Source organism: Ranitomeya variabilis, chromosome 8, assembly GCF_051348905.1.
Source record: "Ranitomeya variabilis isolate aRanVar5 chromosome 8, aRanVar5.hap1, whole genome shotgun sequence".
Classification (NCBI taxonomy): Eukaryota; Metazoa; Chordata; class Amphibia; order Anura; family Dendrobatidae; genus Ranitomeya; species Ranitomeya variabilis.
In genome coordinates, this window is record NC_135239.1 from 157,537,496 (window position 1) to 157,552,661 (window position 15,166).

Consider the following 15,166-nt stretch of genomic DNA (forward strand, 5'->3'; position numbering starts at 1 on the left):
CGAGGTCTCCCCTCTGTCCTTGCTGATGAGACAGACCTTAGTGTTGTCGAAGTCGGATGGCAAGATTGTATACGGTTCCGCTTCCCATTGGTCATCAAGCTTGTGTAACCTCCTCTTTCGTTTAAGCACTTGCTCACCAGGTGACAGGGGAATCGCAGGAGCGTGTTGATTGTAGTCCCTTTCTTGTTTCTGCCTAGCCTGGGCGAGACTTCTCTCCACACACTCCTGTACTTCGCGGTATCTTCGCTGCCTTTCTGTATCCCAATCTGCCTCCGGCGAGGTATCTTCGGGTACTAGGACCCCCATGTCCAGATCAACGGGTAACCGACTAGACCTTCCTCGCATCAGGTACGCTGGAGTACAGTTGGTGGAACTTACTGGGATGTGGTTGTACATATCCACCAAGTCAGGCAACTTTGTCGGCCACAGGTTCCGTTCCTCCACAGGCAAGGTCTTCAATAAATCGATTACTACCTGGTTCATCTTCTCGCACATCCCGTTGGTTTGGGGGTGGTACGGTGTAGTTCTGATCTTCTTACACCCGTACAACTGGCAGAATTCTTGGAACACTTCCGCTTCGAATGCAGGCCCCTGATCGGTCAGTACTTTCTCTGGGTAGCCATGGGGTCTACAAAAGTGCTGCTGGAAGGCCCTGGCGGCAGTCCTAGCTGTTAGATCCTTGACAGGCACAACCACCAAAAACCTGGAGTAGTGGTCCACGATGGTAAGGGCGTAGATATAGCCCGACCGGCTAGGCGTCAGCTTCACATGATCCAGCGCGACCAGTTCGAGCGGCCGTTTGGTGATGATAGGCCGCAGGGGAGCCCGTTGACTGTCACGGTCCTTCCTTCGCAGACTACACGGACCACACTCTCGACACCACTTCTCAATGGTTCTCTTCATGCCAATCCAATAGAACCTCCCTCGGAGCAGCTTCTCCAGCTTCCTCCATCCGAAGTGTCCGGCTCCATCATGGTAGGCTCCCAGAACCATGGGCGCATCTCGCCTTGGCACCACTATCTGCCACACCAATTCATGAGTACGTGGGTCGATGCTCCTCCTGCACAACTTGCCATCATGGATAAACAGTTTGCTTCTCCCCTTCCACAGCTGTTGAGTTTCTTGTGGATCATCTGGGCCAGGGTGCAACCCAGCCTGCGTCAAGAGTTCCTTCACCTGACGGACCGCGGGGTCACTATCCTGGGTTTCTGCCCATCCGTGGTGGGGCAGGGGATTCAGCGTGGCATCCGGTTGGTTCTTGTGCCTGTTCTTCACATGGTGAGAGTTCTGAGTGGCTTTGGGGCGATGGAAGGCAGGCAGCTCCACCTCTTCAAGTGCCTCCAGGTCTTCTCCCACTTCTGGTAGATTGGGCATTCGGGACAGAGCATCGGCATTGGCATTCTGGTGTCCTGCCCGATATTTGATGGTGAAATCATAGTTGGACAGCCGGGCCATCCACCGCTGTTCCAAAGCCCCGAGTTTGGCAGTACCCAGATGCGTTAGCGGATTGTTGTCCGTGAAGACGGTGAATTTCGCGGAGGCCAGGTAGTGCTTAAACCTCTCTGTCACTGGCCAGACGAGGGCCAGGAATTCCAGCTTAAAGGAACTATAGTTGTCAGGGTTCCTTTCCGTGGGACGGAGTTTCCTGCTGGCGTAAGCGATCACCCTTTCTTTGCCGTTCTGAACCTGGGACAGCACGGCTCCTAATCCCACATTACTGGCATCTGTGTACAGCACAAACGGTTGATCGTATTCGGGGTAAGCCAGTATCTCTTCTCCCGTCAGTGCCGACTTCAAACAGGTGAAGGATTCCTCCAGCTCTTCGTTCCAATCAAAGGGGGTTTTCCTCCCCTTGGTCTTCTTTGGTTGGCCCACCAGCAGATTTTGCAAGGGTGCGGCCTTCTTGGTGAAATCCTTAATGAATCTCCGATAGTAACCTACCAACCCGAGGAACTGCCGGACTTCGTGGAGGTCACTAGGCTTTGGCCAGTCCTTGATCACTGTGACCTTGTCGGGGTCTGGGGCCACTCCTTCATCGCTCACCACATGGCCCAGGTACTGCACTTTAGGTTTGAGCAGATGACACTTGGACGGTTTCACCTTTAAGCCGAATTTGGACAGGGCTTCGAACACCTCGGCCAGGTGCTTCAGATGGTCTTCGTAGGTCTTAGAGAAGACAATGACATCATCCAAATACAGCAGCACAGTTTCAAAGTTCATGTGTCCTAGGCAGCACTCCATCATCCTCTGGAACGTTCCTGGAGCATTGCACAGTCCGAAGGGCATGTAGTTGAACTCGCAGAGACCCATTGGTGTCGTGAAGGCCGTCTTCTCCTTGTCTGCCTCCGCTACAGGAACCTGCCAGTACCCACTGGTGAGATCTAAGGTAGAGAAGTAGTTAGCAGATTTTAAAGCAGCCAGAGATTCCTCTATCCTGGGCAGTGGGTATGCGTCCTTATGTGTAATGCGATTCAACTGCCTGTAATCAACACACATCCTCATTGTACCATCTTTCTTTTTAACGAGGACTAACGGAGCTGCCCAGGGGCTACAGCTGTCTCTCACCACCCCAGCCTCCTTCATTTCCCGCAACATGTCCTTGGCACACTGGTAATGAGCTGGGGGTACAGGGCGATATCTCTCTTTTATGGGTCGATGATCTCCCGTGGGGATGTGATGTTGGATCCCTTTCACCTGCCCAAAATCTGAGGGGTGTTTGCTGAATACCTGCTCGTACTCGTGTACCACCCTGTAAGCCCCCTGTATCTGATGAGACTGGGTGGAGTCAGTGCCCACATGCAGTTCCCGACACCAGTCTTTCGAGTGCTCTGCAGAACCTTTGTTCTCCGCCACGTTTGACGGGACCAAGGGTTCAGGTGTCTGTATTACACTATTATTGACAGTGAACAATTTGGCGAGCGTGGTATACTTGGTTAGGTGGACCTCTTCCTCCCCACAATTGAGGACACGTACGGGCACTCTCCCCTGTCGGACGTCAACCACCCCCCGGGCTGTCAGAACAGTAGGCCTATTGTCTGAATATACAGGTTCCACCAAGGCCTGGTAGTCCTTACCCCTGAGGCCTATGGCTGCTCGACACCATATTAACATTTCACTCTTGGGAGGTATCGCGATGGGGTTTGAATCACTTACAGTGACACGACCAATCTCACCACCAGTCAGCTCTACCTGCTGTCTCTGCATCAGAGCTCTGATTTCCTTCTGCAGGGCACGTTGCTCACTGTGGCCAGCGTTTTCTGCCACCTGTTGCAACAAAACAATCACTTCTGCAAGACAATTTTCTATAACATTAGTACCAAGAGTCATCATGGGATTACATTCTCGACGATCAATATCTACAATCACAATCCCTTGGGCTTTCAATTCCACCCGCCCCACTTTGATGGTGACCTCCTTATACCCCACTTGTGGCAACGGCTGACCATTACTGGCGATTATGGTGAAATCATCGTCAGGGCCACGAGTAATATCAGCGTCCTCCCAATACCGTTTGTAGAGCACGTAAGGTATAGTCGTCACCTGAGAACCGGTGTCCAGCAAAGCATTCAAGGGGATTCCATCAATCACTACAGGGAGAACTGGTCGTCCTCCAATATACTTGGTTCTCCAATGCTGCGGGCCTGACCGTCCTACTCCTGGGGGTTGGCCCTTTGCCCCAGGGGTTGCTCGTTTAAAGGACAGTACCTTGCAAGATGGCCCACCTGATGACAGCGGCGGCAGATGGGTCGTCCATCCTGGTGGAAGCGATCGTCGGGCCGGCTCCTGGTCGGCGGAGTCCTCCTCCGTCGCATCCAAGGGACATCCTCCGGGCTGGAAGCCAACTGGATCTTCTCTTTGGGGGCCTCCTGTAGGGACTGCACCGTCCGGGCCAGGGCAGCAACGCTCTTGGTTAGCTCTTGCATCTGGAGACGGAGTCCTGCAGGGGAGTCGTCCTCGAAGCTCTGGGCGTCGGCCTCCGCGGCAACTGGGGTATCCGATGCCACCTCCTGGTGGTAGGTGAGAGCGGGGCGCCTGGGTGGCACTGCGCGGCTGGGCTGCCGCTCCTGCAATGCCTGGATAGCTTTATCTTTAAACTGCGCAAAAGTCAAGTCTGGATTTTGCATGGCCAGGAAGTGCAATTGGCCCCGCTGGTGACTGCACAGGAGCCCCTCGATGAACCGCTCCTTCAGGGTTTTATCCTCATCCTGCATGCTGCCGGGGTCACTCTGCTTAATGGCCCGCATCGCTTCCTGGAGATTAAGGGCATAGTCCCGTAAGCTATCCTGCGACCTCTGTTTGCATCCATAGAAAGTCAGTTTAATCTCTGTGGCAGTGCGAGTATCAAAGGTGGCTTTAAGCTTGGCAAAAATCTGTTGTGCAGTTCCTTTATCCTCAGCGGGCCAGGATTTCACTTCTCTCAGAGCCGCCCCAAAGAGTTGACCGGTTATCATATGGACTTTCTGAGGCTCGGTTAGGGGATAGAACTCGAGCAGGCTGCAGAGCCCTTCTTTAAAGTCAGTGAATGTATGCGACTCCCCAGAGTATCGTGGGAGCCAGGCCGCTCCGGGCAGGTACGGCATAGAGAAGGGCATTATGGCTTTTGCGTTAGCGGCGGTGTCCGACTGGCTGATGGGGGCAGCGGGCTCTGCGGCAGACAGTGGCGGTATTAGGGCCGCGGCTTCGCCCGCTGCGGGGACCGGAGCTGCCCCTGCGTCCGCGGCTGCGACCGCCACCTCCTCTTCTCCCGACTCGGACATGGCCGTCCCTTCCTCCCACTAACCTGCTGGAGGTCGGAGTTCCTCTTCCGGGATTGGCGTCTCACCGCGCTTTCCGTTCCGCGCTTCTTTTGGCCGATCCCGCCCACGTAGCTAAGGCTCCTCCCTCCGCGCGCGGCAATGGCGAATTTTGGCGGTAACTTTCCGCGGCAAGCAGTAGCACACAGTCTCTCAATAAAGCTACAGTTCAAGCACAATAAATCACAGTTCCAAGGCACACATGACGTGATTCTTCAGGCTTAAGTAGATCCTGTTCGTGACGCCAAGATTGCGGAGCGCCCCCTCACCGCCGCAGGGCCGAGGGGTACCCGGAGCCGGGCCTCTGGGATCTCAGTCCTGGGGTTGTCACGGTGGCTAGACCCGGTCCGTGGCCCTGTCTGTCAGTGGGGGACGTCCGTTATAAATAGGTACTGTTAACGGTGCAGGTCGCGGTAAATAACGAGGACACCAGGTTGCAGTCTCTTTACCTCTTTACTGAAGATGTGGGAGACCTCAGTCCAGAGCGCTGTTAACTGGGTTTTCAGAGACCGGCCGGTCCAACGACACATCAGGAGCTCTCTTTACAGGTGGGAATCAGTATCTACCTTCTAGCGCTGTGTGTTGTAGTTCTTCCCTGCTGAGCTCCCGGGATAGTCCTCACAACTGTTTCTTTCTGTCTCTACTGTTCCTTCTCCGTCCTCCAGTTGATATGGTAGGACGCACCCGTATGACGGGGTAGGCCTGGAGTTCTTCCGGGACCCTAGAGTCGCCCCTCTCCCACAGCTGCCTCCGTTGTCTGCTTAGGTGTTAAGTGAGACAGCCAACCTGTCGTTAGCTGCCCTGCCGTGGTTTGCAATGTACTTAAAGTCTCTTACTTGCTCGGCGTTCCGGCCACCGACTGTTTGCGCCTCAGAAGGATGTTGCCTCGGTCTAACAGCAAGACCCCTTCTGGTATTTCTCCTTTTCTGTATTCCCGTTGTTTACTGGTTAGTTCTGCTCTGAGGAGTCTGCCAGGATCCCATCCCTGACAGGTCCTCTCACTAGCTCTTCCCAGCTACTTCTCCCTGTCTTCCTGTCCAACCCCCAGTTTTACCAGAGTTGTGAGGAGTGGCCTACTAGATAGGACCACCCCCCCTGGTGGCCGGAGTGTGAAGTGTGGTGTGAGTGTACCTGATCAGAGAAACTCCCTAGTGCAATCAGACGCACCATAGCTCCCCGTAGTGGCGGAGCCACAGCACTGCAACAACCAGGACTCTGGGGTGCTGCACTTATCTACAGCATTATAGAATGCTATAGATAAGCCCCTAATGGCAGTGGCCACAACTTATATGTGAAAAATGAGGTGACAGATTCCCTTTAAAGTGTAACTTTCATTTTAATTTGTATTTCATAAATCAATAGTACACATGAAAATAAGCAACTTTGTAATATAACTTATCAGAGAGATTTGCTTCTTTCTCCTCCTGTAATGATCTTTCATTCTCAAAGTTGTCAGTTCCCAGGTAAATTCTGTATTCAGTGAAGCCAGATTATTACATTACTGAGATAGAATGTTATAAAAACCAACGGTCATCTATGTGGAAGGAGGGGAGGATCTCTGTCTATCTCCTCTTTTCTATAACAGAATCTTGTCAGTAGTAACTGTCTCCTATCTCAGTAATGTAATAATCTGTCTTCTCTGAATATACATTTTACCAGTGAATGAGAATTTTGAAAATTAATGATCAGTCCAGGAGGAGAAAGTAGCGGATTTCTCTGATAAGATATATTACAAAGTTGCTTATTTTCATGTCTACTATTGATTTATGAAATAAAAATGAAAACAACAGTTACTCTTTAACCCCTTCACCCCGAAGCCTGTTTTCACCTAAGTGACAGGGCCAATTTTTACAATTCTGACCACTGTCACTTTATGAGATCATAACTCTGAAACGCTTCAACGGATCCTGGTGATTCTGACATTATTTTCTCGTGACATATTGTACTTCATGATAATGGTAAAACTTCTTCGATATGACTTGCATTTATTTGTGAAAAAAACAAAGTTGTCAAATTATGAAAATTTAGCAATTTTCAAACTTTTAGTTTTTATGCCCTTAAATTAGAGAGTTATATCACATAATATAGTTAATAAACAACATTTCCCACATGTCTGCTTTACATCAGCACAATTTTGGAAACATAATTTTTTTTGTTAGGGAGTTATAAGGGTTAAAAGTTGACCAGTGATTTCTCATTTTTGCAACAAAATTTGCAAAACCATTTTTTTTACGGACCACCTCACACTTGAAGTGACTTTGAGGGGTCTATATGACAGAAAATGCCCCAAAGTGACACCATTCTAAAAACTGCACCCCTCAAGGTACTCAAAACCACATTCAAAAAGTTTATTAACCCTTCAGGTGCTTCACAGGAATTTTTGGAATGTTTAAAAAAAAATTAACATTTAACTTTTCTTTTTCACAAAATTTTTACTTCAGATCCAATTTGTTTTATTTTACCAAGGGTAACAGGAGAAATTGGACCACAAAATTCATTGTACAATTTGTCCTGAGTACGCCGATACCCCACATGTTGGGGTAAACCATTGATTGGGCACATGGCAGAGCTCGGAAGGGAAGGAGCGCCATTTGACTTTTCAATGCAAGATTTGCTGGAATTGAGATCGGAACCCATGTCGCGATTGGAGAGCCCCTGACTTGCCTAAACAGTGAAAACCCCCACAAGTGACACCATTTTGGAAAGTAGACCCTCTAAGGAACTAATCTAGATGTGTGGTGAGCACTTTGAACCTCCAAGTGCTTCACAAAGTGCTTCACAGAAGTTTATAATGTAGAGCCATAAAAACATTTTCATATTAATTTTCACAAAAAATGATCTTTTTGCCCCAAACTTTTTATTTTCCCAAGGGTAACAGGATAAATTGGACCCCAAAAGTTGTTGTGCAATTTGTCCTGAGTACGCTGATACTTCATATATGGGGATAAACCACTGTTTGAGCGCATGGCAGAGCTCGGAAGGGAAGGAGCGCCGTTTGACTTTTCAAAGCAAAATTGGCTGCAATTGAGATCGGAACCCATGTCGCGTTTGGAGAGCCCCTGACGTGCCTAAACAGTGGAAACCCCCCACAAGTGACCCCATTTTGGAAAGAAGACCCCCTAAGGAACTTATCTAGATGTGTGGTGAGCACTTTTAACCCCCAATTGGTTCACTAAAGTTTAGAATGTAGCGCTGTGAAAATTAAAAAATCATTTTTTCTTTCCACAAAATGATGTTTTAGCCCGCAATTTTTTTTCCCAAGGGTAACAGGAGAAATTGGACCACAAAAGTTATTGTCCAATTTGTCCTGAGTACGCTGATACCCCATACATGGGGGGGAACCACTGTTTGGGCGCACGGCTGAGCTCGGAAGGGAGCGCCGTTTGAAATGCAGACTTAGATGGATTGGTCTGCAGGTGTCATGTTGCATTTGCAGAGCCCCTGATGTACCTAAACAGTAGAAAATCCCCACAAGTGACCCATATTGGAAACTAGACCCCCCAAGGAACTTATCTAGATGTGTTGTGAGAACTTTGAACCAACAAGTGTTTCACTACAGTTTATAACGCAGAGCCGTGAAAATAATTTTTTTTTTCCACGAAAATGATATTTTAGCCCCCACGTTTTTATTTTCCCAAGGGTAACAGGACAAATTGGACCCCAAAAGTTGTTGTCCAACTTGTCCTGAGAACGCTGATACCCCATATGTTGGGGGAACCACTGTTTGGGCGCACAGGAGAACTCGGAAGGGAAGGAGCACTGTTTTAGTTTTTCAAAGCAGAATTGGCTGGAATTGAGATCGGACGCCATGTCGCATTTGGAGAGCCCCTGATGTGCCTAAACCGTGGAAACTCCCCAATTCTAACTGAAACCCTAACCCCAACCCTAACCCCAGCCCTAGCCCTAACCCTAGTCCTAACCCTAGCCCTAACCCTAATGGGAAAATGGAAATAAATACATTTTTTAAAATTGTATTATTTTTCCCTAACTAAGGGGGTGATGAAGGGGGTTTTGATTTACTTTTATAGCGTTTTTTGGTGGATTTTTATGGTTGGCAGCCATCACACACTAAAAGAAGCTTTTTATTGCAAAAAATAGTTTTTGCATCACCACATTTTGAGAGCTATAATTTATCCATATTTTGGCCCACAGAGTCATGTGAGATCTTGTTTTTTGCGGGACGAGTTGACGTTTTTACTGGTACAATTTTCGGGCACATGACATTTTTTGATCGCTTTTTATTCCGATTTTTGGGAGGCGGAATGAACAAAAAACAGCAATTCCTGAAATTCTTTTAGGGGGGGCGTCTATACCGTTCCACGTGTGCTAAAATTGATAAAGCAGCTTTATTCTTCAGGTCAGTATGATTACAGCGATACCTCATTTATGTAATTTTTTTATGTTTTGGCGCTTTTACACAATAAAAACTATTTTATATAAAAAAAATAATTGTTTTTGCATCGCTTTATTCTGAGAGCTATAACTTTTTAAATTTTCTGCTGATGATGCTGTGTGGTGGCTTTTTTTTTGCGGGACAAGATGACGTTTTCAGCGGTACCATGGTTATTTATATCCGTCTTTTTGATCGCGTGTTATTCCACTTTTTGTTCGCCTGTATGATAATAAAGCATTGTTTTTTTGCCTTTTTTTTTTGCGGTGTTCACTGAAGGGGTTAACTACTGGGATAGTTTTATAGAGCGGGTCGTTACGGACGCGGCGATACCAAATATGTGTACTTCTATTGTTTTTTTAATTTACATAAATAAATGGATTTACTGGGAAATGGTTTTTTTTTCTTTATTTGGGGAATTTTTTATTTTTTTTTATACATTCTATTTTTTTTTTTACTTTCTACCATTGTCCCAGGGTGGGACATCACTGTATTAGATCAGATCGTTGATCTGACAGTGTGCATAGCACTCTGTCAGATCAGCGATCTGACAGGCAAGTTCAGGAGGCTTTCCGGCGCCTGCTCTCAGCAACTCTCAGCAGGCGCCAGCTAGCCAGGTCATTTCATGACCCGGAAGAAGTCCCGCGGCCATCTTGGATCCGGGGACTCCTTCCGGATCACCGGAACAACGCGATCTCATCGCGTTGCTCTGGTGGGAGAGCGCAGGGAGCCCCCGTCCCGGCGCGATCCCCCTCTATGCCGCTGTCACTACTGACAGTGGCATCAGAGGTGTTAAATGCCGGCGATCGGCGCTAGCGCCGATCGTGGGCATTGCTGCGGGGTGTCAGCTGTCATATACAGCTGACACCCGCACCTGATCACCGCGGCGCTCAGCGCGAGACCGCGGTGATCGGTGCGCCGTACTAGTACTGCGGCTGGCACAAATGCAGTGCCGGCAGCGCAGTACTAGTACGGCGCATGTCACGAAGGGGTTAAATCAAATATAAGTCTAGCAATATACATCAAATAAGCATAGTTACTTACCGATAACGGTATTTCTCAGAGCCCATGAAGCACTACCAGAGAGAGGGGATCCGCCCTTCAGGGACAGGAAACCTATAGGATAAAAGGGCGGTACCTCTCCCCTGCATCAGTTTGGTTTACAGAGCATCGGAGGTCCTCCAGGTTAGTGACAACAAGAAAAATATACACTTTTAATATATTACTTATCAGGTATACACCGTGTCTATATTAGAAAAACACACTTCATTTAAATAAAAGTGCTCACCGTACACGTGATGAGGGGGGGAATAAGCAGGTGCTGTCATGGGCTCTGAGAAATACCGTTATCGGTAAGTAACTATGCTTTTCTCAGTCGCCCATGACAGCAGTACCAGAGAGAATTGCAGAGATTATTGCTTAGGGAGGGACCGCAGCCTGCAGGACACTTCTTCCGAAGGTTAAATCAGATGAAGAGGCTAGGTCTAAACGGTAGTGTCTAAAAAAGGTTGAAGGTGATGACCAGGTGGCCGCCTTACAGATTTGGTCTATTGATACCTCCGACCTTTCGGCCCAGGAGGTTGCCATAGCTCTTGTAGAGTGCGCTTTCAGCCCCTCGGGAACTGTGTTTCCTGTGGACGAGTACGCCAGGGCTATCGCATCTGTTATCCAGCGTGCTATAGTGCCCTTGGAGGCTTTGAGTCCTTTCCTGGGTCCCTGGAAACAGACAAAGAGAGACCCTTCCTTCCTATTCCGCTGGGTAGATTCTAAGTATTGAGCTAGACACCTCCTCACATCTAGTGTGTGGAATTTTTCCTCTTCTTTATTTTTTGGATTTGGGCAGAAGGAAGGAAGGATTATCTCCTGGGACCTATGAAATTTGGACGCAACCTTTGGTAGATAGGGTTATCCTGAGAACAGACCCTGCCTATCATCCAGGATTTGTGTAAAGGGAGGTTTTGCGGATAGGGCCTGGAGATCACTTATTCTACGGGCAGATGTTAAGGCTGTTAGAAGGGCCGTTTTAAGTGATAAAGTTTTAAGGGATAATTAATCTATAGGCTCGAACGGGGGTTCTGTTAGAGCTGACAAGACTAGGTTTAAGTACCAAGTTGGTAGTCTTTTTATGTTTATGGGTTTTGATCTTATAGCAGCTTTGAGAAACCGTGTTACCCATGGATTAGCAGCTATGTTTTCACTGTATAATGCCCCCAAGGCCGCTATTTGCACTTCCAGGGTGCTTACTGAGAGGCCCAGGTCTAAACCTTTTTGTAGAAATTCTAACACCTTAGGAATTTGGACCCCATCTTGTAATTTCACCCCAGAGGTGGACAGAAACTTTTTCCAGGTTTTGCCGTATATTTTGGTGGTTACCGTTTTCTTACTTTTTAATAGTGTGGAAACTAATTTATCCAAAAAGCCCCATCTTTTTAGTAGTGACCTCTCAAGTTCCACGCTGTGAAGTGGAGATTCTCTGACTGAGGATGGAGCACCGGTCCCTGTGATAGGAGGTCCGGAAGATCCGGAAGGACCCAGGGATCGGTGACCGATAGCATCCTCAGCCAGGAAAACCAGGTCCTTTTCGGCCAAAAGGGGCCTATTAGGATGATTCTCGCCCTGTCCTGTCTGATTTTCCGCTGAACTGCCAGACTAAGTATAGGAGGGGGAAAAGCATATGCAAGACCCTGAGTCCAGGGAATCGTGAATGCATCCAGTGCCCGAGGGCCCCCCCTGGGGTCTAGGGAACAAAATTCTTTTACCTTCCTGTTTTTTACATCGGTGAAAAGGTCTATTACAGGGACCCCCCAAAGCTTTGTGATCTGATCGAAGACGCTTTGATTTAGAGTCCATTCCCCCTGCCTTAAATGGGTACGGTTTAAGAAGTCTGCTTTCTGATTTTCTACTCCTCTTATGTGTAGTGAGGAAAGGGATAGGAAGTTGTTCTCCACTAAACTGAATATTTCGGAAGCGGCCTTCATAAGGGTGTGAGATCTGGTCCCCCCCTGGTGATTCAGGTAGGCGACCACTACCTGATTGTCCGAAAACACCCTGACATGATGCCCCTGTAGTTTGTGAAGGAAAGATAATAGAGCGCGGCCCACCGCCCAGAGTTCTTTTTGGTTTGAGGAAGCTTTGTATTCCTGACCCCTCCAGATTCCCTGAGTGACATTGTTGCCCAGGTGAGCTCCCCACCCCGTGGGACTGGCATCTGTGGTAACTATTTGAGATACCTCTATTACCCAAGTCCAAGGTTAGGCCCAAAAATGTAATTATGACGTTTTGACTTTTTTCTTGCTACGTCGTTTAGCGATCAGGTTAGTCCTTTTTTTGTTGATAGATCGGGCGATTCTCAACATGGCGATACCAAATATGTGTATGTTTCATTTTTTTTAATTGTTTTATTTTGAATAGGGCGAAAGGAGAGTGATCTGAACTTTTTTATTTTTTTTATTTTTTTTAAAAACTTAATTTTTTTTATTTTTGACATGCTTCAATAGTCTCCATGGGAGGCTCAGAAGCTGCCATAACTCGATCAGCTCTGCTACATACAGGCGATGATCAGATCACCTGTATGTAGTAGAATTGCTCGCTTGCTATGAGCGCCGACCACCGGGTGGCGCTCATAGGAAGTCAGCAGTGACAACCATAGAGGTCTCCAGGAGACCTCTAGTTGTCATGCCAACCCACCGGTGACCCACGATCACATGACGGGGGTCACTGGTGGGCGGATTTCCGGCATGATTGTCGGAAGCGCATGTTAAATGCTGCTGTCAGCTTTTGACAGCGGCATTTAACAGGTTAATAGCCACGGGTAGATCGCAATTCCACATGCAACTGTACCGGGCACATGTCAGCTGTTCAAAACAGCTGACATGCACCCGGAAAGATGTGGGCTCACCGCCGGAGCCCACATCAAAGGGAGGGAGTCTGACATTGCCGTAATTATATGCCCGATGTCGGAAAGGGGTTAATGAGGTATTCCCATCTCCAAGATCCAATCCCAATATGTAGTAGGTGTAATAATAATAATATTAGCAAATACCTTCGATTAAAAATGTAGTATAGTTTTTGTGATTCGCTATGTCTTTCCTCCTCACGTGCAGGCATTGCAAGACCTTAGGTATCCATGGTTACCACCATTGATATAGTGACACTTAGCTAGATGCTAGTGGTCGTAACTATGGATACCTGAGAGGAACAGGAGGCAGACGTTTTGCTGCAAGTTCAATTTTAAGACCACGCTCACACGTTCAGTATTTGGTCAGTATTTGACCTCAGTATGTGTAAGACAAAACCAGGAGTGGGTGATAAATACAGAAGTGGTGACGTGTTTCTATTATACTTTTCCTCTGATTGTTCCTCTCCTGGTTTTGGTTTACACATACTGATGTAAAATACTGACCAAATACTGAACGTGTGAACGTGGCCTAAACATATTCTTCCATTCCAAACAGGTTTTCCCATCTGTTCTGAGCCAGGCCGTATACAGCAGTTTTTGCTTTTCTTTTCCCCAATCGATGCACCAATTCCAATCATATGATTTCAAAACTGAGCTCTGTAATCTATTGTGGCAATGGTTTGGAGGTAAGAAATGTCGGGTTTGCAGTTTACTTTATATGTATCCATCAACTAAAAAAAAAATAAAATAAGATGTGCACTGAAAATGATCAATCTATTTACTGTATTTATATTGTGACATTGAATGTGAAGTCATCTGTATAATGAAGGATTTTTAAAAGATTTGTAGACTTTTTATAAAGACAACATTGTGCTACCTTTGTACCGTGTTGTGAGCACCATGACTAATATCTGTCTCATTTACCATATCATTTTACTTAACTTCGGAGGGAGTGAAAGGATGCGTTATACAGTGGCATGTAAATGTTCAGGCACCCCTGGTCAAAATTACTGTTATTGGGAACAGTTCAACAAGCTGAAGATAAAATGAACCCTAAAAAGCCTAAAGTTAATGACTATGCAAAAGAAAAGATAGGGATGCGCATGAGCAGGACCAGTGGAGCAATAGACTGTGGGTGAAGCTGTGTAGCCACTAACCTTAGGAGGTTATGCACCCCTGCATAACCTCAGTGGGCGTGTGAAAATGATTGTGCGTCCAAGGGGTAGATGGCTGACAGGTGTGAATGGTGGCAAGGTGATCCGCTGTGGTAGCCAGGCAGGGCTTCAGTGTTCCCTGCTGAAGGGAAATTATCTGTGCAATGCCTGGAAGGACCGTGGTACACGCTGGGAGTCATGTGACCTTAGGTCCTTGCGGTCATTTGATGGAAGGTCCTGATCTGAGTGAGAGCTTCTTGTAGGATTGTTAAAAAGGCAAATCGGACCCCCTCTTGACTGTAAAAGAATGTCAGAAAGATGTAGCCAACTCTGGAGTTGTGGTACATTGTTCTACTGTTCAGAGACACATGGACAAATATTGCCTTCATGAAAGAGTCATCAGAAGAAAACCTCTCCTGCGTACTCCCCATAAAATTCAGCATCAGAAGTTTGCAAAAAAAATCTACACAAGTCTGGTGCATTTTGCAAACAAGCCCTGTGGACCGATGAGGTTAAAATAGAAGTCTTTGGCATCTGGCCACAATGATCAAAGGTATGTGTGTACAAAAAAGGACAGAATGTCAGGAAAAGAACATCTCACCAACCATTAATCATGGGGGTGGGTCAATCATGATTTGGGGTTTTTGCAGCCAATGACACAGGGAACATTTCACGGATTGAGGGAAGAATGAATTCAATGAAATTTCAACAAATTCTTGATGCAAACATAACATCATACATAAAAATGATAAGGAGACTACCTAAAAACACGCAAGCTGAAGCTGAACATCATTGAATTTCTGTGTCTAGACCTCAAAATAGCAGTACACGCAAGACCACCCAGGAATCTCACAGACCTGGAAGAATTTTCCAAGAAGAATGGATGAAAATACCTAAAACAAGAATTGAAAGCCTCTTGGCTGGCTACAAA

At 47.2% G+C, this 15,166-nt stretch overlaps 1 protein-coding gene across 2 annotated transcripts in view; it reads left to right on the top strand.

The window, feature by feature from the left end:
- FAM227A (family with sequence similarity 227 member A) overlaps window positions 1-15,166 on the top strand; it is a 166,852-nt gene that overhangs the window by 115,656 nt on the left and 36,030 nt on the right. For both annotated transcript variants that reach the window (XM_077278628.1, XM_077278627.1), the window contains one exon: window positions 13,638-13,767. In XM_077278628.1, coding sequence (XP_077134743.1) covers window positions 13,638-13,767 — 130 coding nt within the window. The remainder of the gene's footprint in view (window positions 1-13,637; window positions 13,768-15,166) is intronic.